This window comes from Teleopsis dalmanni, chromosome 2, assembly GCF_002237135.1.
Source record: "Teleopsis dalmanni isolate 2A chromosome 2, ASM223713v2, whole genome shotgun sequence".
NCBI classification, from domain to species: Eukaryota; Metazoa; Arthropoda; class Insecta; order Diptera; family Diopsidae; genus Teleopsis; species Teleopsis dalmanni.
The window spans coordinates 22,032,790-22,051,749 of NC_051847.1; the positions used below are offsets into that span (position 1 = coordinate 22,032,790).

General features: G+C 28.6%; 2 protein-coding genes across 2 annotated transcripts; one reads left to right on the forward strand and one right to left on the reverse strand.

Annotated features, from left to right (window-relative positions):
- Positions 1-2,740: 2,740 nt before the first annotated feature.
- On the forward strand, positions 2,741-6,235 carry LOC119674676 (beta-ureidopropionase). The gene is made up of 4 exons (XM_038085829.1): positions 2,741-2,968; positions 4,974-5,236; positions 5,300-5,919; positions 5,984-6,235. Exons 1-4 carry the CDS (start codon positions 2,865-2,867, stop codon positions 6,155-6,157), a joined length of 1,161 nt encoding a protein of 386 aa, XP_037941757.1. The 5' UTR covers positions 2,741-2,864; the 3' UTR covers positions 6,158-6,235.
- A 5-nt stretch (positions 6,236-6,240) lies between these two features.
- Positions 6,241-17,031, reverse strand: LOC119674108. Its single transcript, XM_038085233.1, has 4 exons — positions 16,854-17,031; positions 10,755-12,294; positions 10,513-10,516; positions 6,241-7,819 (listed from the first exon to the last, which is right to left on the reverse strand). The coding sequence occupies exons 1-4, from the start codon at positions 16,987-16,989 to the stop codon at positions 6,260-6,262; spliced, it is 3,240 nt and encodes a 1,079-aa protein (XP_037941161.1). The 5' UTR covers positions 16,990-17,031; the 3' UTR covers positions 6,241-6,259.
- Positions 17,032-18,960: the final 1,929 nt, after the last annotated feature.

Below are 18,960 nucleotides of genomic sequence, written 5' to 3' on the forward strand. Positions count from 1 at the left end.
GTTTAATAAATTGAAATGAAAAGTCAATCATTTCTCAAAATTTTTCTCAAAAAATTTAGTTAAATATAAAATATTTCATGGTTCAATAACTTTTAACAAAGCTAAAAAGTAGATGCCGCGTATATTCAAACTTTTCATGCTTTTAAATAAGATGGCTTAGCTTTTTATTTAGGCCTCACTTGGTAGATAGTAGTTGCAATCCCTAAAAATAATTGTTTGAAAAAAGCCTATACATATAGCTAAACCTTCGTATTAAGGTTATTAATTAAAATCAATATCAGTTCATAATAAATTTATCGATTAGATATAATCAACATTGAACTAAACTCTTTCACTAATAATAATAAATTTGCTTCGCTTGATATTTAAGTATCAATCGAGTAAAAATAACATAATTAAAAAAATTTTATTACACTTTTAATTCTTATTTAATTTAATTTATTTATTTAAATTATTACTTAAATATTCTTATTTAATTTTTATTATTATTAATATTTATAATTTTCAACAAGAATTTTTTTAAATTAAATTGTGAATACTTTTAACTACAATATATTTAATATATCGACTTGCAGAGCTCTATTAAAACTAAAATCAAAATAGTTAATTAAGTGTTGCCAATAAGCTTATAACAACTTTTGAGTTAATGTTTTTATTAATGTATTTATATAAATATAATTCTAAAATTATTTAAATATACATTGATTAATATTCTAAATTATATTAATATAAATCCTAAATAGCGTTGAATAATTGACACAAAATGATATGTACGTACCTATTTCCAAAATTATTACAATGAAAAGAATACAATAAGTAAATTGTTTAAAAGAAACTGTTATATATATTAAAAACCAAAACTAGAAAGCCCCTATACGAAAGCGTTTGTCCAATATATAAATATATATTTATATAATAAAATAGAATAATATATATAATTAATTATATATGAATATAATTTAAAATCTATATTAAATGTTAAATCATATATATTTGTTAATATATGAACATTTATAATTACTAAACAAAAATAGTTTCTTCTAATATAAATTTGTTAATAATTAAATTAAATTTATTAAGAAATCATATATTGAAATTTAATATTTTTTAATTAATTTCAAATAAATTTTACTCTTTCAATTTCTTAAAAATATTTACTTAATATAAATATTCGTTTTTAAGAAACTGAAGAGATATATTTTTACATATTAAAATAGCAAGACTTTTAAAAATATTTGGAGTATATATTTTATGTTAGTTTCTTAAAATAAATTTATAATTCTTTAATGTGTTCAATTAAATATAATAATGCAAATTATAATATATATTTATTATAATTTCTTTTTTATTTTTCCTTAATAAAAAAATTTAAAGAAAATCGTTTTATGGTTCAACTTTTTATTCAGTGTCTTACATCAGATTTATACGGAATGTATATGTTTTTTATTTATTGTAACTTTACTTATAATACTGTTGACTTTTTTTTTTGAATCTAATATAAATATATTTCCTTTGTATAATAACAAAAATCTTTAGCTCTCATAATAATATTAGTAAATTTTTTTACCTTTCACCAAGCTGATTCAATGTCTTCCAAGCCAAATTGTTTACTGCCAAGAAAATAACTCGACTAATTTCAGTGAATAATCCGCAACATCAATATAATAAGTCCTCTTAAATAGTAGAACTGCTGTTCTGTTGCTTTGCAATCATAGCACAATATCGAAATTAGTTACTATATTGTCTCTATACTACGTCTATAGTATAAAAAACGACATAGTTAGTGCTTTACTTTCATACAAGACAACATAGTTGTGGTTGTAAATTTGTTAGTTCTTTTTGTGCTTTACTTCTTTAGTATACAAGAGAACATGATTATTGTTGCAACTTTGTTGAATGTTTTTTTAAATAATTTTAACAGTTTCGAGTATTTTTTAGTACACTTAATTCAGTTTTATAGATTGTGAATATCCTGAAAGTCACGGTTCAGCTCGAATTTATGACAATAAACGTAAGGAATGAGACCGACCAAACGTCGTACTCATTTAACATGAATCTCTTCACTTTTTTTTGTTTTCGAAAGTAAAATTACTGCCTCGGTAACGACACAGTATTTGCTGGGAAAGCTGCGTCTATAACTCAATCAGTCTACAAAAAGTACGAAGAATTGGCAAAAATAAATTGGCATAGCTATGTGGGACCTACTTTAAAGGCGATTAAATAATTTTGATTGATTCACATTTTCTTTTTTGCTTTATTTAATCTTTTCGGATGCATAGAATGTATGATTATTTATTGAAAAAAAAAATTGTAATTAATATTCTAAGTTTCAACTTCTTAATAAATAAGTACAATATAAAAAAGTAAGAAATTATCATAGTTCGATATATATATAAATACATAATTTTTTATATATTTATATTATAATCCATCTTTATAAAATTTATAAATATGGTTTTATATTATATATATATATATATAACCGTGTAGTGAACAGAATGTATCAACAAGATACGTACTGAAAACACTTTTACTTGCTCGTGGTATTCCTATAACAATATTTTTGTTCTGCACTCTGAAATAATATGAGCAAACCGTATCTAAATTAATTCAAAATTTCAAAATAATTAACAATTTAAAATATTGAGAATTGAGAACTGAGAGCTGAGAACTGAGAATGCGTTTGGAGCTCATACGAAGGGGTTTGCGCTTTTATGAATTTATTTTGGTTTTCATTTGCATTAAAGTGAGCATGTTATTCGGTTGTCTATATATTATTTAGTGGGAATTTGTCGATTAAAGTTACTTAAATATTAATTTACGTACAAATATATTGCTTTAGAAAACGACCTTAAACTTTTAAAATGTCAGGTTTCAATTTAACAAGTTTGGAAGAATGCTTGGATAAATATATTCCCAACGAAGAATTGAAAGAAGTGAAACGAATCTTATACGGACGTGACGATGAGTAAGTTTGATAATATATGAATCTTTAATTTTTTATATATATACACAAATGCATTGTTGTGATTTAGAAATTTGATAGAAAAATTGAAGAGTACCGAACTTATATAACATAGAATGATTTTGTCTAATCAAAATACTTATCTTTTGCTTGTTCTTCAGTACAAAGTAATAATAATTTGATAAGCAAATATCAACAATTCTGCGTATGTTACTTTTAAAGATAATTTATATTTTAAATCTGTTAAATGTTTTGTTTACATATATCTTACTAACACATAGATAAGAGAAGACTATTCATATCTAAAATTATATCCAATCAAAAATAGTTCAATATTTAATTTGATAAATCTTAAAAATTTAATATTTGAAACATTCAATTTAAATTTTTTTTGACATGAAGAAATGTGTTTTTAAACTACAAGTCAAGGGCGCCAAGATACTTAAATGAACGTAATATGCTCTCTCATGCGTTCTAATAAATAATGCATTGTTTACAAATGAGAATTATAAATCTTACTCGAGATCATAGATTAAATGCCAATTGAAAAAAAAACAAAAATAATAATCTAAACTGAAATCGTTTCGGAGTGTAGTTTGTGTTAATTGATTAAATAATGATACTATATATCATTGAACTTAATAAAAAAAAATTCAATACATTGCAATATACTACTTTGGACTTTTTATCTTACAACTATAAATACACATTACATATATGTAAAAAATATTAAATAAAAGTAATCAGAAACGTATTCTAAGGGCACTGTAAACTATCATCTCTTAGAAGCAGGAAGATTTTCATCATTTTCAGTTATAAATTAGTCTTTTCTGCTACCTGTTGAAACAAAATTTTTTCAGACTGAAGCCTTATCGATTATGATGTCGGCAGGTCGGTAATTGCAAACCATATAAATGATAAATGTGAGTTTTCCATTTTCATTGACAGCCAAGCAGCAATTAAAGCACTTAAATCTTTCACCTTTAAATAAAAATTAGTGAGAGAATGTAGGACTAGAATTTGGTGGATTAAATCAACTCACGCATTAATTTATTCATTTCTAGTCATGGGATATCAAAGGGAATGCAAAAGCACACAATTTACCCCTCTTATATGTTTTCATGAAAGTCTGGTTAGAGGTACATATGTATATGTGAAACGATATATATATTTTCATATAGACCGGGGTTTGCTAGACCAGATACGTTTGTGGAACAATACAAATCATTGTACAGATTGGAGGGCCGCAAAAACAAATACGTACGTTCATATAGAAATCACTTCATAGACAATCTGTCAAACTACACATCAGAAAGAACTGGGTGAATCTAGCTTATCTACATAAGTTTTTTATGATTAATATGGTATTAAAACGGATATTAATTGCTTATTATAAGATTTGAAAAGGTGTCTGTGGTTTAGCCACTGAAACCAATCAAGTCCCTTTCAAAGAGAAATCGATAAATATCAATATTGCAGATGCTGTGAAATATAGGGTGATACATCAAATTGTCTTAGCTGCTTGTTTCTGCGACTGTTAGGTAACAAATTCAATACCTCTATCGGGCTTTTAATAAACCTAATAACGTCTTAAGTTTTGAATGAATGGATCATTTTAGGTTTATCAAAAGGTGCACACATAATAATTTAATATTAAATTTATAACTCTGAACCAAACATATGATTCGAAATCCAATAAAAATTGAAATACCATATTTGGTATGTTTTGATGTATCGGATTTAATCCTCCCAATTGACCGTCAAGTTATTTGTTTCCATCTGTATTACACTCTTTTGCTTTCATAAAACTATCTGTAAAAATGAACTATAAAAAGTACATACATTAATGTTCCAAAAACAAGGAACTATTGTTCTAGCCGATGAATGAGAGAAGTTAGATAAAAAAAAATTGGTATTAGATTAATTAATCTATTCATACTATTATTTGTGGACCTATGCTTTAATTAAGAAATTTCTATAAAAACGCTTATCTCTTCTTATATTTTAGCAATGTTCTTCAAATACCAGAGCCAGCAAAAGCTATTGCTGATCAGAATGGTTTTGAAATAAAAGGATTTCGTTTTGCTGCACAGCCTGAACAAATACGGAAACCACGCCTTGTACGAATAGGAGCAATTCAAAATTCTATTGAACTTCCAACAACAGAACCGATCGAAAAACAACGTGAAGCGATTTGGGAAAAAATTCGTAAAATATTAAAGGCGGCAGCTGCAGCAAATGTGAATATAGTATGCATGCAAGAAGCTTGGAGTCTGTATATTTTACTTTTTATTTATTAATAATATTTTGTATAAATATTTCTCTTCGTTTTAGCAATGCCCTTTGCCTTTTGTACCCGTGAAAAATTCCCTTGGTGTGAGTTTGCTGAAGAGGCTGAAAACGGACCAACAACAAAAATGCTGCAAGAACTGGCAAAAGCCTATAACATGGTAATTATATCATCAATACTTGAACGTGACACAGCACATGGTGACACTATTTGGAATACAGCAGTCGTAATATCCAACTCTGGTCGTTATATTGGTAAACATCGCAAAAATCATATACCACGCGTTGGAGATTTTAATGAGTCTACATATTATCATGAGGGTAATACAGGGCACCCAGTATTTGAAACTGCATTTGGTAAAATTGCCATTAATATATGTTATGGACGTCATCATCCACAAAATTGGATGATGTTTGGAATAAATGGTGCTGAAATTGTTTTTAACCCATCTGCAACTGTCGGTGCACTTAGCGAACCGTTATGGGGTATTGAGGCACGTAATGCCGCAATAGCTAACAGTTACTTTACTGTAGCTATTAATCGTGTTGGCAATGAAGAGTTTCCAAATGAATATACTTCTGGTGATGGACAAAAGGCACATAAAGTATTTGGTCCGTTTTATGGATCGACGTACGTTGCCGCACCTAATGGAGCAAGAACACCAGTAAGACATACATTATATTAACAATACATGTCCTTGTTATAAAATAATTTTTTTTTTCATTAAGGGTCTATCACGCGATAAAGATGGCATACTCATAACTGAATTAGATTTAAATCTTTGCAGACAGGTGAAAGATTTTTGGTCCTTCCGAATGACACAGCGTTTACCACTTTATGTTGAATCACTCCAAAAAGCAACAGAGTTAAATTTCCAACCTCAAATTATTAGAGAAAAATGAGTGAAAAATTATTATATGCCACCAAATAAATACTTTTATTACCTAATAAATAGCTAGTAATGAGATCGTTACATTGGACTTAAATATGTATCACAAACTCAATCATATTAGTCTTGGTTTACTATAATAACCAGCTAAACGGTCTGCTTCTCTATAGCCACTCTCCATCGCACCATGCACTGTAGAATAGTAATGTTTGCTTGTTGCTTCACCTGCGAACAGAACAACAGGTCGAATTGAGAGAGGACGAAGAGAAGCGCGCTCATAGAATTCATCTACATCTGCGTATGTCAAAACTGTTAAAGGTAACGATAATGCATGTGCGGTTGTTTTTAAAAACTCAGTATGTAATGATCGAAATGAATATGAACCTCGAAAAAATCGATTACTTTCCCAATTCGCTATTAATATATTTTTAGGTTTTGGTATATCCCAGTTGGGTAGAAATTGTCGTAATAAAAACATTAAATTGTCTTGGACTTCAATCCTAGGTAGAGATTCAATAAACATTACTAATTTACCAACTGTCCATACAACTAAAATTCTTGGTTGATAGTTAACACAATAAAAACCGAATACATCGGCCAACCAAAAATTTTTTGTTCCTCGCATTTTTGCTAACTCTTCTTCTCTCCATAATGTACTAAAACCCGTCCAATCGTCCGGCCAAAATTGTTCTGGAAATTCAAGGAATATCTTACCCACACTTCCGAATCCAAGTCCATTTATTGCACGTTTTTTTTCATCCGGTAAAGGTGGTTCAAACATTTCCATGAAATTTGCTTTTAGTACACCCAATGAAACTGTTACTACAACATGATCTGCCTTATATGAATTAATTGAGCCCTCTATACATATTTCTATCATATTATCTTGTTCTTCGGTATTCCACCTAATCGTACTTACTATAGTGTTAAATACAACTTTGCCACTCAGACGACCTAGTTCCTTATTTAACTCTTCACTTTGCAGCAGAAGACGCAAAAAGGTTGTGTACCCTTTATCTCTCCAATTTAGCATATAGTCTCCTGGACATTCATAATATTCATTGAAACCACAGGCAGAAACTTCATCGAGATCAGTTGATGTTTCAGTGCTTTCCAATTTTTTAAAATTTTCCCAAAATTCAGATGCTATTGTCTCATCTATATCGTTATTTTCAGGAAGTGCTAGTGCTTCATTAAATTTTTCGGTTAAGTACAATGCCAAAGAACCAGTATGAAAGGCTATATCCTTTTTACGTTCTTCTATAATGGTACTAACAATATTTTTCAAACGATTCGTAATGTCAATATCTACTTTTTGACCATTTGAACGAATACACTCATAAGATACATAAATACCACCTGTTGTATCCAATAGGTCATAACGTTTCTTCGCTTTTAATGTTTGGAACACAATATTATTGATTTCTCCGTGACACCACTGTGCTCCCAAATCAACTACATTATCTGCAAAGGGAACAGTATGAATTCTGCCACCGATTCTAGACTGCGCTTCCAATAATATTATATCTTCAAAACCATAATCAAGAAGCCTAAGAGCACAAGCAATACCAGAAATTCCTGCGCCAACTATAACTATTCTTGGTTCATTTGATCTTGGTTTATATTCTTTGGGACTTTTTGGCTTTCCTACAATTTTTGTTATAAAATCAAAGCACATCTATAAATAAAATTTCAAAAATAAATTTTTAAAATTAAACAAAAAACCTAAAATCAAACATTTTGACAATTATTAAATAGAAAGATTAATAAAAACCATTAAAAACTATTTTTGCTTTTATATTAAGTATACTCAACTAATGTTATTATTAATCAGCACTGTACGATATAATGGCGGTTCCCAATCAGTGGCAATATCGATACAATCAATATTAGATACATGTTTATTCAGCTAAAAAAAAATGAATACTACTAAAATTTAAAAATTTTGCGCCTAAATTAAAAAACAAAAACTCAGCCTGGTACTTTGAAAAAGTACGAAGCTCTTTTATGAGTTCAAGAGTTAACGTGGAAGAATTTTGATGACATGACATATCTTTCAAAGATATATCATCTTAAATTTGTTTTATTCAATTTTTTTTTGTCTATTTGATAGAAATTTATTTAAAATTTTGATTTTTAGTTTTTTATTCAAAGTTTACTAACTATCGATAGTTTTTGAAAATCAATGTCTATAGTTAAAAAAACCGGAACATAAATAAATAATACCAGCTTATACGAAGTAACTTAGCACAGACTGTATAATATCACCCCATTAGGAAATTTAATTTCGATCACATTAAATTGGTTTTTTTACGAAAAATTATAATTATTTCTTAACAAATTAATTTATTATTTTATAAAATATATTATATCATTGTATTAAATTTTAATGAAATTTTTAATGAAATTTATTTTTCGCAAGAGTAATTTTTTTTCAATACTTCAACGATATTTTTTCTGTTTCATAATAGCTGTTTCATCATAATAATATATAATTTACGATTATTTTCCTTTTTTTTTTGTATATTATTCTGTCATTCCCTTCAGTTAATATCGTATTATTTGGGGTTTTCTAAAGAAAATAACTTTTTTCATTAAGACCGTGTGCGAGTTCATGTAAATTGAGGTAAAGTAAATTGAAATTTCCTAGGGATTTTTTGCACTGCACTTATGTTAATATTTATTTATTTATTGTACTTATTTATTATTTCTGATTAAAAGTTTTCAAATTTATTTTACTATTTATTAAATATCTTATAAAATTTTCACAATGATAATACCTAATTTACCTCATTTTTATCTAATTCACCCTACTCGAAATTCTGGTAAATACCAACATTCGCTGCCATACCGACATAATTTACTATATCCCTCAATTTACCATCAATTTACTCGAACTCGCACACGGCCTAATTATAATGTGAAGGAAATTTCAATTTCTTTTTGAGTTTTTTCTTCGTCGTTGTCACTGCTGTTGTATATGTGCATCTATGCGTAAGTATGAATACAAATAAATATGAAGTTCGCTCAGATTGTTTAATATTTAACTCTTTTTCAATGTCTACCTTCAGTCATTAAACGGTCTGGAAGATGGTTTATAATTCAAAACGAAATAATATCCATTTTCATTCATAAATTGAGTTCATGAACTGAATTATTACAAATAAATTAAAATAGGTATTTGTTTTTGTTTTCTATTATTAAATGATCATATTTTACGTATTAAAAATATTTAATACTCCTATATAATTTTTTATATATAATATAATATAAAGCAATTTAAAATTACTAAAACTATTTTATTACAGCCTGTTTCATTAAAACAGTTTTTACAAAAGTTACTAATTTTTAAAATTATATACATTTAAATTTAATATCAATAGCTGTTTACGATTGGAAGAATAAGTTAACTTTTTATTAAGAATTTACTAAAAAATATTACAAAAACAAAACAAAAATAATAATATGTATTAAATTTTAAATACTACTGCAAAACGAAAAAAATTAAGAAGCCGCCCTCATATAAGGTACTATAAGATACATACTCCTTTCAGTATTAAGCACTATCTACCATACTAGGCTACAGATACACTGCATTTCCGAGAAATCTGGTATATTGTAAAAAAATTTGTAATATATTTTTATGTTCAATTTTTAATAAACCTATATGTAACGCAATTGCAGTATGTATCTTCTTATAAACCGTTCTAGAGAAATGTTCATAAACTATAAGTCTATAAGATTTACTAATATGATATTGAATAATTATGAATGTTGGCTTGATTCCAATTTGTAAATCGATTTAAATAAAGCAAAGTGGGACAATGGTTCCCAAATTTTTATATAAAAACTACCAACAAGTATATGCACCACTTTTCTTTATACCCGTTGTTTGTGAAAATTGGATATACTAATTGGCGTTAGATGGCGTAGTTAAATTTTTAATTAGTGTGATTTCAATATCTCGAGAAGTGAGCTATATTTCGCTTATAGAGTAATAGAGTGGTGAAAAGAATTAACCAGAATATTTATATTTATTGAAATTCGTTGTTTTCACGGTTTTATTTTAATAAAATAAAATAAAAAAATATTTTGAAACATATATTATTACTATAATCCAGTATTTTTTGTATATCACAGTTCTATCTGAAATAAAATTTGATTCCTCACTATTAAACTATGAACGGATTTTAATTTTATGAAAAAAGAATCAAAGTTATATCTAACTCTCCACTCTCAAGGTTAGTTTTTGACTAAAGTAGATATTAATAAAGAAGTTCTATCTGAAATATAATAATAAAATTTGCTATATAATTACTGAAGTACATTGGGTTTCGTTTTATAAAAAAAATCAAAAATTGGTATTACTTTTCTAATCGGAAGTGGAAAATATTTCAAAGATAATATTTACTGATCAAATAAGGCGACAAGAAATATTCATATAGTCATGGTTTATAGTTTATAGTTTTTTTTCGAAGCAGTATTAAAATTTAAAAATATTTTCGTTTTGTTTAAGGACTTTAAATGTAACAAGTTGTACACAAATTTTATATTCTTTAAAAGAATCTTGCACAAGTTAACATTCAAAGTCCTACAATTGTTATAATTGCGATTTGTAATTTTTAGATATATGTTTAAGTTTTCCATAAAATTGTGCTAAGCGCCTAGCCTCACGCCAACCAGCTTCCACAGCGCCATGTACTGTGGAATAATAATGGTCACTTGTAGCTTCTCCAGCAAACTGAATAATTGGTTTATCACAACGGCTTTGTGCACTTATGGTTTCATCATTATTATCACTATCATTTTGTAGTCTTGGATTTGTTACCACAACTGTAAGAGGCTGTGCTAATTCCCTTGCGCTTGTGCCAATTTCCTCAGTGAACATTGATCGAAATGAATATGAACCACGGAAGTTCTCATTTGTATACCAAGTTGATGTCTTAAAATTCACTGGATCTGGTATATTCCACGTAAGAAATTTACGAAATAGATACATACATCCGGCTAGTACTTCTTCTTCCGGTAATGTTTCCATATGTCGGCCATTAACTCCAATTATCCAACCACTTAAAATTTTTGGTTGATAATTTACACAGTAAAAACCGAAAACATCTTCAAGCCAAGCACGTGCAGTACCGCGTATTTCATCAATATCTTCCTCACGCCACAGCAATGTAAAACCTGTCCAATTATTTGGCCAAAATTGCACAGGAAATTCTATAAAAATTTTATTTACAGTGCCAAAAGCAAGACCATCTATAGCACGTTGTTTCTCCACAGGTAATTTTGGTTCGAAAAGTGATAAGTGTTGATCTTTGAGTACGCCTAATGAAACCGTTAAAATAACATGATCAGCTAAAAAATTTTCGCCATCTTCGCACTTCACATCAACACAACTATCGTTACGATTCCAATAAATCTGTTTTACTCTTTTTTCCAATATTATGCGTTTATCTAACAATCCATGCTCTGTACCTAAATCTTTAGATTTCATTAATAAATTTAAAAACTCTATATAACCTTTGTCTTTCCAATTAAGCAGTATATCACCATCACATTCCCAATACTCCAAATAGCCTCGGCCAGAAACTTCATCTAATGTATCCGAAGCTTCAACGGAATTTTCAAATTTTTGATAGTTTTCAAAAAACTCCTTTGCTATCGCAATATCTATGTCAGAATTTTCAGGTCTACGTAGTGCTTCGTAAAATTTGTTCGTTATGTAACTACCAAGGGATCCGCTACAATTTCGTAATTCCATTTGACGTGTCACTAAACTATCATTTACAATATCCTTTAATCGTTGACTAATACTTTCCGGCACAACTTCACGATTAGAACGAATGCATTCATAGCTCTCATAAACGTCACCCGTTGACTCCAATAAATTATGTTTATATGCCAATTCGTAGACAATATTGTCCTTTTCACCATGACACCATTGTGCACCCAAATCAATGACATTGTCCGCAAAAGGTATAGTATGTATACGACCACCAATTCGTTTCTCTGCCTCAACTATTATCACATTATGAAAACCATAATCTAATAGTTTTGTAGCACAGGCAATACCAGATGGTCCTGCACCAACTATAACTATTTTTGGGATATTCATTATCTCTAGTGGCAGTTGAAAATAATAAGTATCTGTAAAAATAACAAATTTTCATTATATTTTTCATCATATATTATATGTTAAAAATATCAATAAAATGTTTATATATAGATTTTACTATTATTATATGATATTTAGGTATTTGCAAATTTAAAAGTAATAAACTGCTTGCATAAATATAATTTGAACCAAAACACCAAAAAATTATAATCTGTTTGCTTAAATTTAGAAATTAATACTCAATCATTAATTTCGTCAACACATATCTCAAGAGAAGGACTACAAAAATTATGAATAAAATTTAACATTGATGCAACTTAAAGATATATCAAGAGAATGACTTCAGCTGTTCCAGCAGCTAGAGGGAGAAAACCTTATGATATACGATGTTTCTGATAGAATAATCAATCTACAGTAGTACAAACTGTACTTAATTTGTGGTGTTACAATAGGCCATTATTTATGCTTAAGTAAGCTTTGGTGTAGAAGGTTTCCACACCAATCTATCCTAACCTAACTGCACTTGGTACACTAGAGGAGAAGATAAGCACTGACCAAAACCGACTATTGTTTTAAAAGTTTTTTAATTTTATGTTAAGAAAATTGTTAAATAACATTTAAGAAATATATATACTAGTATAATCCATTAAATTCGTAACAATAAAGTAGTTCAACAACATAAAAATAAGGTCAGAGATAAGTAATAACAAGATAAATATAGATTAATAATAATAAGACAACTGTTTTGCATACCTTTAAATAACTATTTCAGTATTTAAATTTATTCTACATATATGATTATCAGATTATTTATTTAATTATCGCTTATTAGAGATCAAAGCACGATTTTTCAACAAACATATAATATAATAAAATTAAAAAAATATATTCATAAGATAAAAGGGATTTTAAGTGGTCAGAGAATTTTAATAGAATTTGTTCTTTTATTATCACATTTGCATTTAAATGTATACAATGCAAATTATTAACTACAGAAAGAATTTATAAAATTACTATAAAAATAATTCAGAGATAGGAAACCTGTAAAGAACTATAATATTTTAAACACATTTTAAACACACCCATCTCATTGACTAATTTATGTATTCCCTATAAGCTTCATGATTATTCAGTGATTGATCTAAGATCTGCGTACTTCCGCGTGCGGAGAGTGATTACTCTAAGATTAGATAGTGCTAAGTAGGATAGCCTGTCAGTTTTCGCATATAACTTCAGGGCTCTGTCCCTTATGTATTTTTTGATCGGGTCTATTCTAAGGTCTCTTAGCATGTCGTTTGTGCGGATGTACCAAGGCACTTTGAAGAGTCTTCGGAGTCTTCGGAGCAACTTGTAGCTTTTGTATAGTAGAGTCGGCAGCTTTGCTATACGCGACACATCCATGAAGTAATGCTGGTCTAATTATCTGGCTATAGATCAGTTTTCTTGTTCTATCAATAGCTCTTTTTCACTTTAGGAAAAGTTAAATTTTATTTTTCGCAAAGAATTGATCAATAAATCTGGGTTGTAAAACATCGAATGGACACTACGTCCGCGACAGCTTATGTTCGAGCCCTTATAAAAATCATAATTATATCTAAGATAACATCGGTGCATGCAGGACACGGGACTATAGAACGTCATGAATCCAGGCCCTAAACTCTTGTAGATCGCGTGTAGCGACGGTAGAGAAAGAGGTACCAAAACACCTGTTGTGCCATTCTCTAAACTTATATAGATCCAGGTTTAAACTTAAATCATTTCTAAACTTACTCAATGATGTATATAACGTTAAATTGGCCAGTTACTTGTATTCTTCAAAGCGTTCGGCTAGTTCTAATATGTCTAAACTTGCACTTATAATTACTAGGAATATGGAATCAAAATAGAAAATTTGTGAGGAATCTTCACTGATTGAAAAAAATTCGATCCTGCTTTGACCTCACCTATCAACCTATCTAACCTATATTCATTTCTAACATAGATCATGATCAGGTCCAAGTGACAAGTGGACCCATTTATCTCTGCTTGTATCTTTGTTTACACTGCAGCTAATCATTTACTTTTTGAGATACCTTTTTAAAGTTTGGTTTATTTACGTTAATGCACAACGTTCCTGGTGTGGGCCACCCCTGCACTGTGCTAAGACAAACATGGTTGGCGTTTCAAAAGTTCTTTCACTTTCACAAGTGTAAAGTGTAAATCTGAATTTCGCACATGAAAAGTTTTTTATTTGTCATTTAAATTGTTTACTTTTCCTTTCACAAAACTGACAATAAACAACAACAACGACTACAAAAGAGCTATAAGCAGTATTTGCTTTATGCATTTTTAGTGCAGTGCACTGACTGCAACTGCACAGCACAATCCATTCAACGCGCATAAATGATGGGAAATTAGCTTAAGTAAGTGGGCAAATATGAATTCTTCGCTGAGTTTCGCTTTTTATGGAATCTCAAGTTCTACCGAGTAAGTGGTTGTTAATCTTTTGTCATAGGAGAGGGATGAGGTTTATTAACACCATTAAGATACTTTAGTATGCAGACATAGATAGTACAGACCGAGTTGGAATAATGAATATTATTTAATCCAATTAATTAATGCTTAGATCTGTTTAAACCACAACAATATTTAATTAATTGTTTTATTTTTTTTATATTAATTAAAGCTAAATGCAGAGAAGAGCAATTATATATAATTAATTTAATTAAGAAATACGATAAACATTTTGTCTTCAAATTATTGAAGACAGTGTTGCTAGTAAAGTTGATTAACGGATGTAAGTAATAAAGTAGGGCAAAGTAAGCACAGATTTTATCTGTGTATATATTCCATAGGGTACATTCACCTTCGCATTAGGGGCATGTCTCTCGGAAGAGACAACTAAAATCCATTCGGTATTATCCAATACTGTATAGATTATAACTGATAGTGAGAGAGTTTCATTTGTGCTGATCAATAGAAGTTGGCAACTTAAATTAAGTATCGTAAATTAAGTAAGTAAATTAAGTATCGTGGGGACTGTCGTGGAAACTTAAATTTACGCGAAAAAAATAGCTGTGTTTATTTACTTTCATTTGATGTTTATCAAACGGGTTCTGTGGATTAAAAAACAGCCCAAGTGAAAGATAAAGCTCGCTTTACGGAAACTATATCCAGACGTACTATTTCAACTGCTACCGATGGAATTTCCTAGAATTGCGGCGTTTATTAACTTCTTTACAGCTACAGCAAATATCATTCAAGAGAATATTAAATCTCCTAGTAAATTTTTTGAAAAATATCAGAGCCAAGAATTTTAGACTTTTAATGAAACTTAAAAAATAAGTTTTATAAACTAAATAGTGACAAAGCAGATGTAAAATTCTCTCTCTTCAGCTTCCCCTACAGTTAAGTCATTGAAGAAAATATTCAATCCCCTAGCATGGTTTCCTGATCGACAAGTACTCACCAGCAAATTTATAATAAAACTAATATTCAAAGTACTAGTGTTATCGCTACTCATATTATTCCGATGGTCTGAATGTTTTAATAAGATACATTTTCTGGCATTAATCTTCATCCTAACCGACAATGACTCGTCAGCAAACTGCGCATAAAACTGTTATAACTAATGAAACATCTCAATAAGATTGCTGTACTTTTTACTGTTTAAGAAAGACCAGCTTGAATATAGAAGTCCGTACATCCTTTATTGTTCTCAACTTGTATATAGCTACTTTATATATGGGGACTTTAACAATTGTTTGCATTAAGCTAACAACCTTTATTAGTTTGGAGGTACATTTTCCAGCTAATTCTTGATATCGTAGTGATCGGGAAACCAGAGAAACTTATTTGTATATTGAACTAAATTCAGGTATTATGTTTGAGTACTGTTAGGTTAGGTTAGAGTGAAGGCCATATACCCAAAGCTTACTTGATCTCAAGTAATAGCCCATTGTAATATTGAGTGGCGGGATTATCTAATAAAATAAACGTATTGCTATTCAATATGATAATTACATATATTTATAAGTGTTCTTTATTTCATTTTTAATATTATTGAAAAAATAATTTAAAAAAAAGTTATTGGATTGGTTGTAAATAGTCTTACATCGCTTTTTTTTGGTGTTCTGTTTTGAATTAGAAAAATATACTGAATTTATTACTAACTTCATAAAATATTTTAAATATATTAGAATATGAAATTTATTATAACTTTTCAATATGTGTATTGATGTTTTTACGATGTTCTTAAAAAAAGGAAAATTGCATCTCATTTATACCTCAGATATGTTCACAAGTCACATCGCTTGGAAACCAGAATACTTGGTTATTTTTATTATTGATATTAAGATATAATGTTGCTAATGTATAACTAATAAACAAAATAGATATTTTTAGAGAAATTTACTGAAACTATCTCTATGGGTGCCTATAAATATTGAGCAAAGAAAACAACAATAATATAAAAATATTTAAGCACAGACTGAATTGTTTATTAACTAAACGCCAAATACAAGCACAGCGTTCTTATCTGCTTCAGAATACTCGTATTCCCCCCGAAATTTGATTTTACCGGTACCGGTACATAAAGTGTCAGTCTTCTTACCACGTAGGGGTTTAGAGTTCAGTATATTCTGGTATCTTACACAATAGGAAAGGCAACATTTCGCACGTTTCAGCATTTTTTGTTGAGCTTTGGGAAAGCATATTTTTATAATTGATTTATTTTTGAATTTTAGCATTGATTTCACGCGCAATGCAGGATTTCAAAAGGATATATCTATCTACATAACGACACACCGACTCTGTACATAAGAGTTTATATACAAAAACACATGCGTTTCAAGTGACATATACATACATATAAATATTTATATAAAAATTTCACGTGTTTAAAAATATTTCCTTCGTTCTTTGCAAATAAAAATAAAATTTCTTTGCAGTAGCGAAACACTCACTTTTTATTTTTATTATTTTTGTTAAAAACTTATTTCACATTCTAATTTTTAAATAATAATTTTATAAATTTTTATTCAACGCTCAAGAGCCCAAATGTTCAGACTTCTATTAATACTTGCCACATTGCCTCTTTAAAGACTGTAAAGACTGACATGAAATGCCATCATTCATGCAGTAGCACATTTTCAATCGGCGAAAGCTCTAATGCTACGCTACACGGCCCTCTCGCAATCCACGATGGCACATGTTCGCACAATAACAAGGAGCGCAAAAAAAAGAGTTTGAAATAAGAACAGCAAGAAAAAGCTTTCTAAATATAAAAAGCTCAACCAGTTAACCGGTCTATTCGAATATGTTTGTTAGCTACAATGATATCACTAATAAACGTATAATAATTAAACATACTTCTTTATCTTATCTTCCATCTATGGTATGACTTTGCTAAATTAACAACAACAACATTATATATTTTAAGTTAAAAATAATAATAATAATACTGCTATATCTTATCTTCTATGATTTTGAGACATTAACAGTAGTAACATTATGCGTGATGATGGGGCCGGAACCTTTTTGTGGACTAGGACATAGTACGCTCCTTTCTCTCATAAAAATAAAGGAGAACCAGAATAAATAGTATTACTGGGTTAATATAGCAAGATTAACACAATTCAAATCACTTATTGGTACCTATAAAAAAAAGAAATATCAAAATTGTATGCACCTTTCAAAAGAAAAACTTAGAATCATCACAGGAATCCTAACAGGGCAAATACCACCTTACAAGACTGTGTATACATACGGATGCAAATTGTAGATTCTGTGAAGAGAATGAGGAGTCGGCCAAACATTTGCTGTTAGAATGCTCTGCGCTAATGCACATATAGAATAGGGTGTTGACGCAACATGGCTTAGAGACCTACTTTAAACCCAGAAGGGCGCACAATAAACCCGACGGTTGCAGTGCCATATTTCGGTGTAATACAGATATTTCGGTCTAATTCGAAATATCATCTAGACCATTTTTAATATACAATAAGTAAAAAAAAAATTATTTAAATACATGTAATTAAAAAAATATAAACATATATCAGAAAAAAAACAACCAAAAATGACAAACAATGTTGTCTCTTAAAATGTTTTATATTTTGAATAAACATTTAAATTTATTAAGTCAAAAACAAACACAAATTCAAAAACAAAAAACTAATGAAAAATGAAAAGGAAAAAAATTTGATTTTTAATTTATTAGTAGATTTCTGCAAGATACTCTGTGTCTTTTTTATAGTTAAGTGTCTGATTGTCCGAACATTAATTATGTGTAATATTTTTATCATAATTAAACTAATAAATTTTAGTATTTGTAAATATTGAAAATGACATTAAACATATTCCCATTAGGCAATTATTAAATAAAGTAATAATAATAACTAAAACTTCAAAAGTTGTTGGTTTTACTTAGTATATATTTTTTATTTATTTTATTTTATTATTGTATCATATTTTTTAATTATATTTTTGTATTTATAATACTAATATAAATAACTTTTAATATTTGTGAATATTGAAATTAATAGTTTTAAATGTATTCGTAAGAAATTTCATAAGCAATTGATAAATAAAGAAAAAATAATATATATTAATTAAGTTTAGTATATTTTAAAATCGCAAACTGCATAACTACTACAATAATATAATACCATTTATGTAATATTTTTGCAATAATTTACACAGATATTTATAATAATATAAAA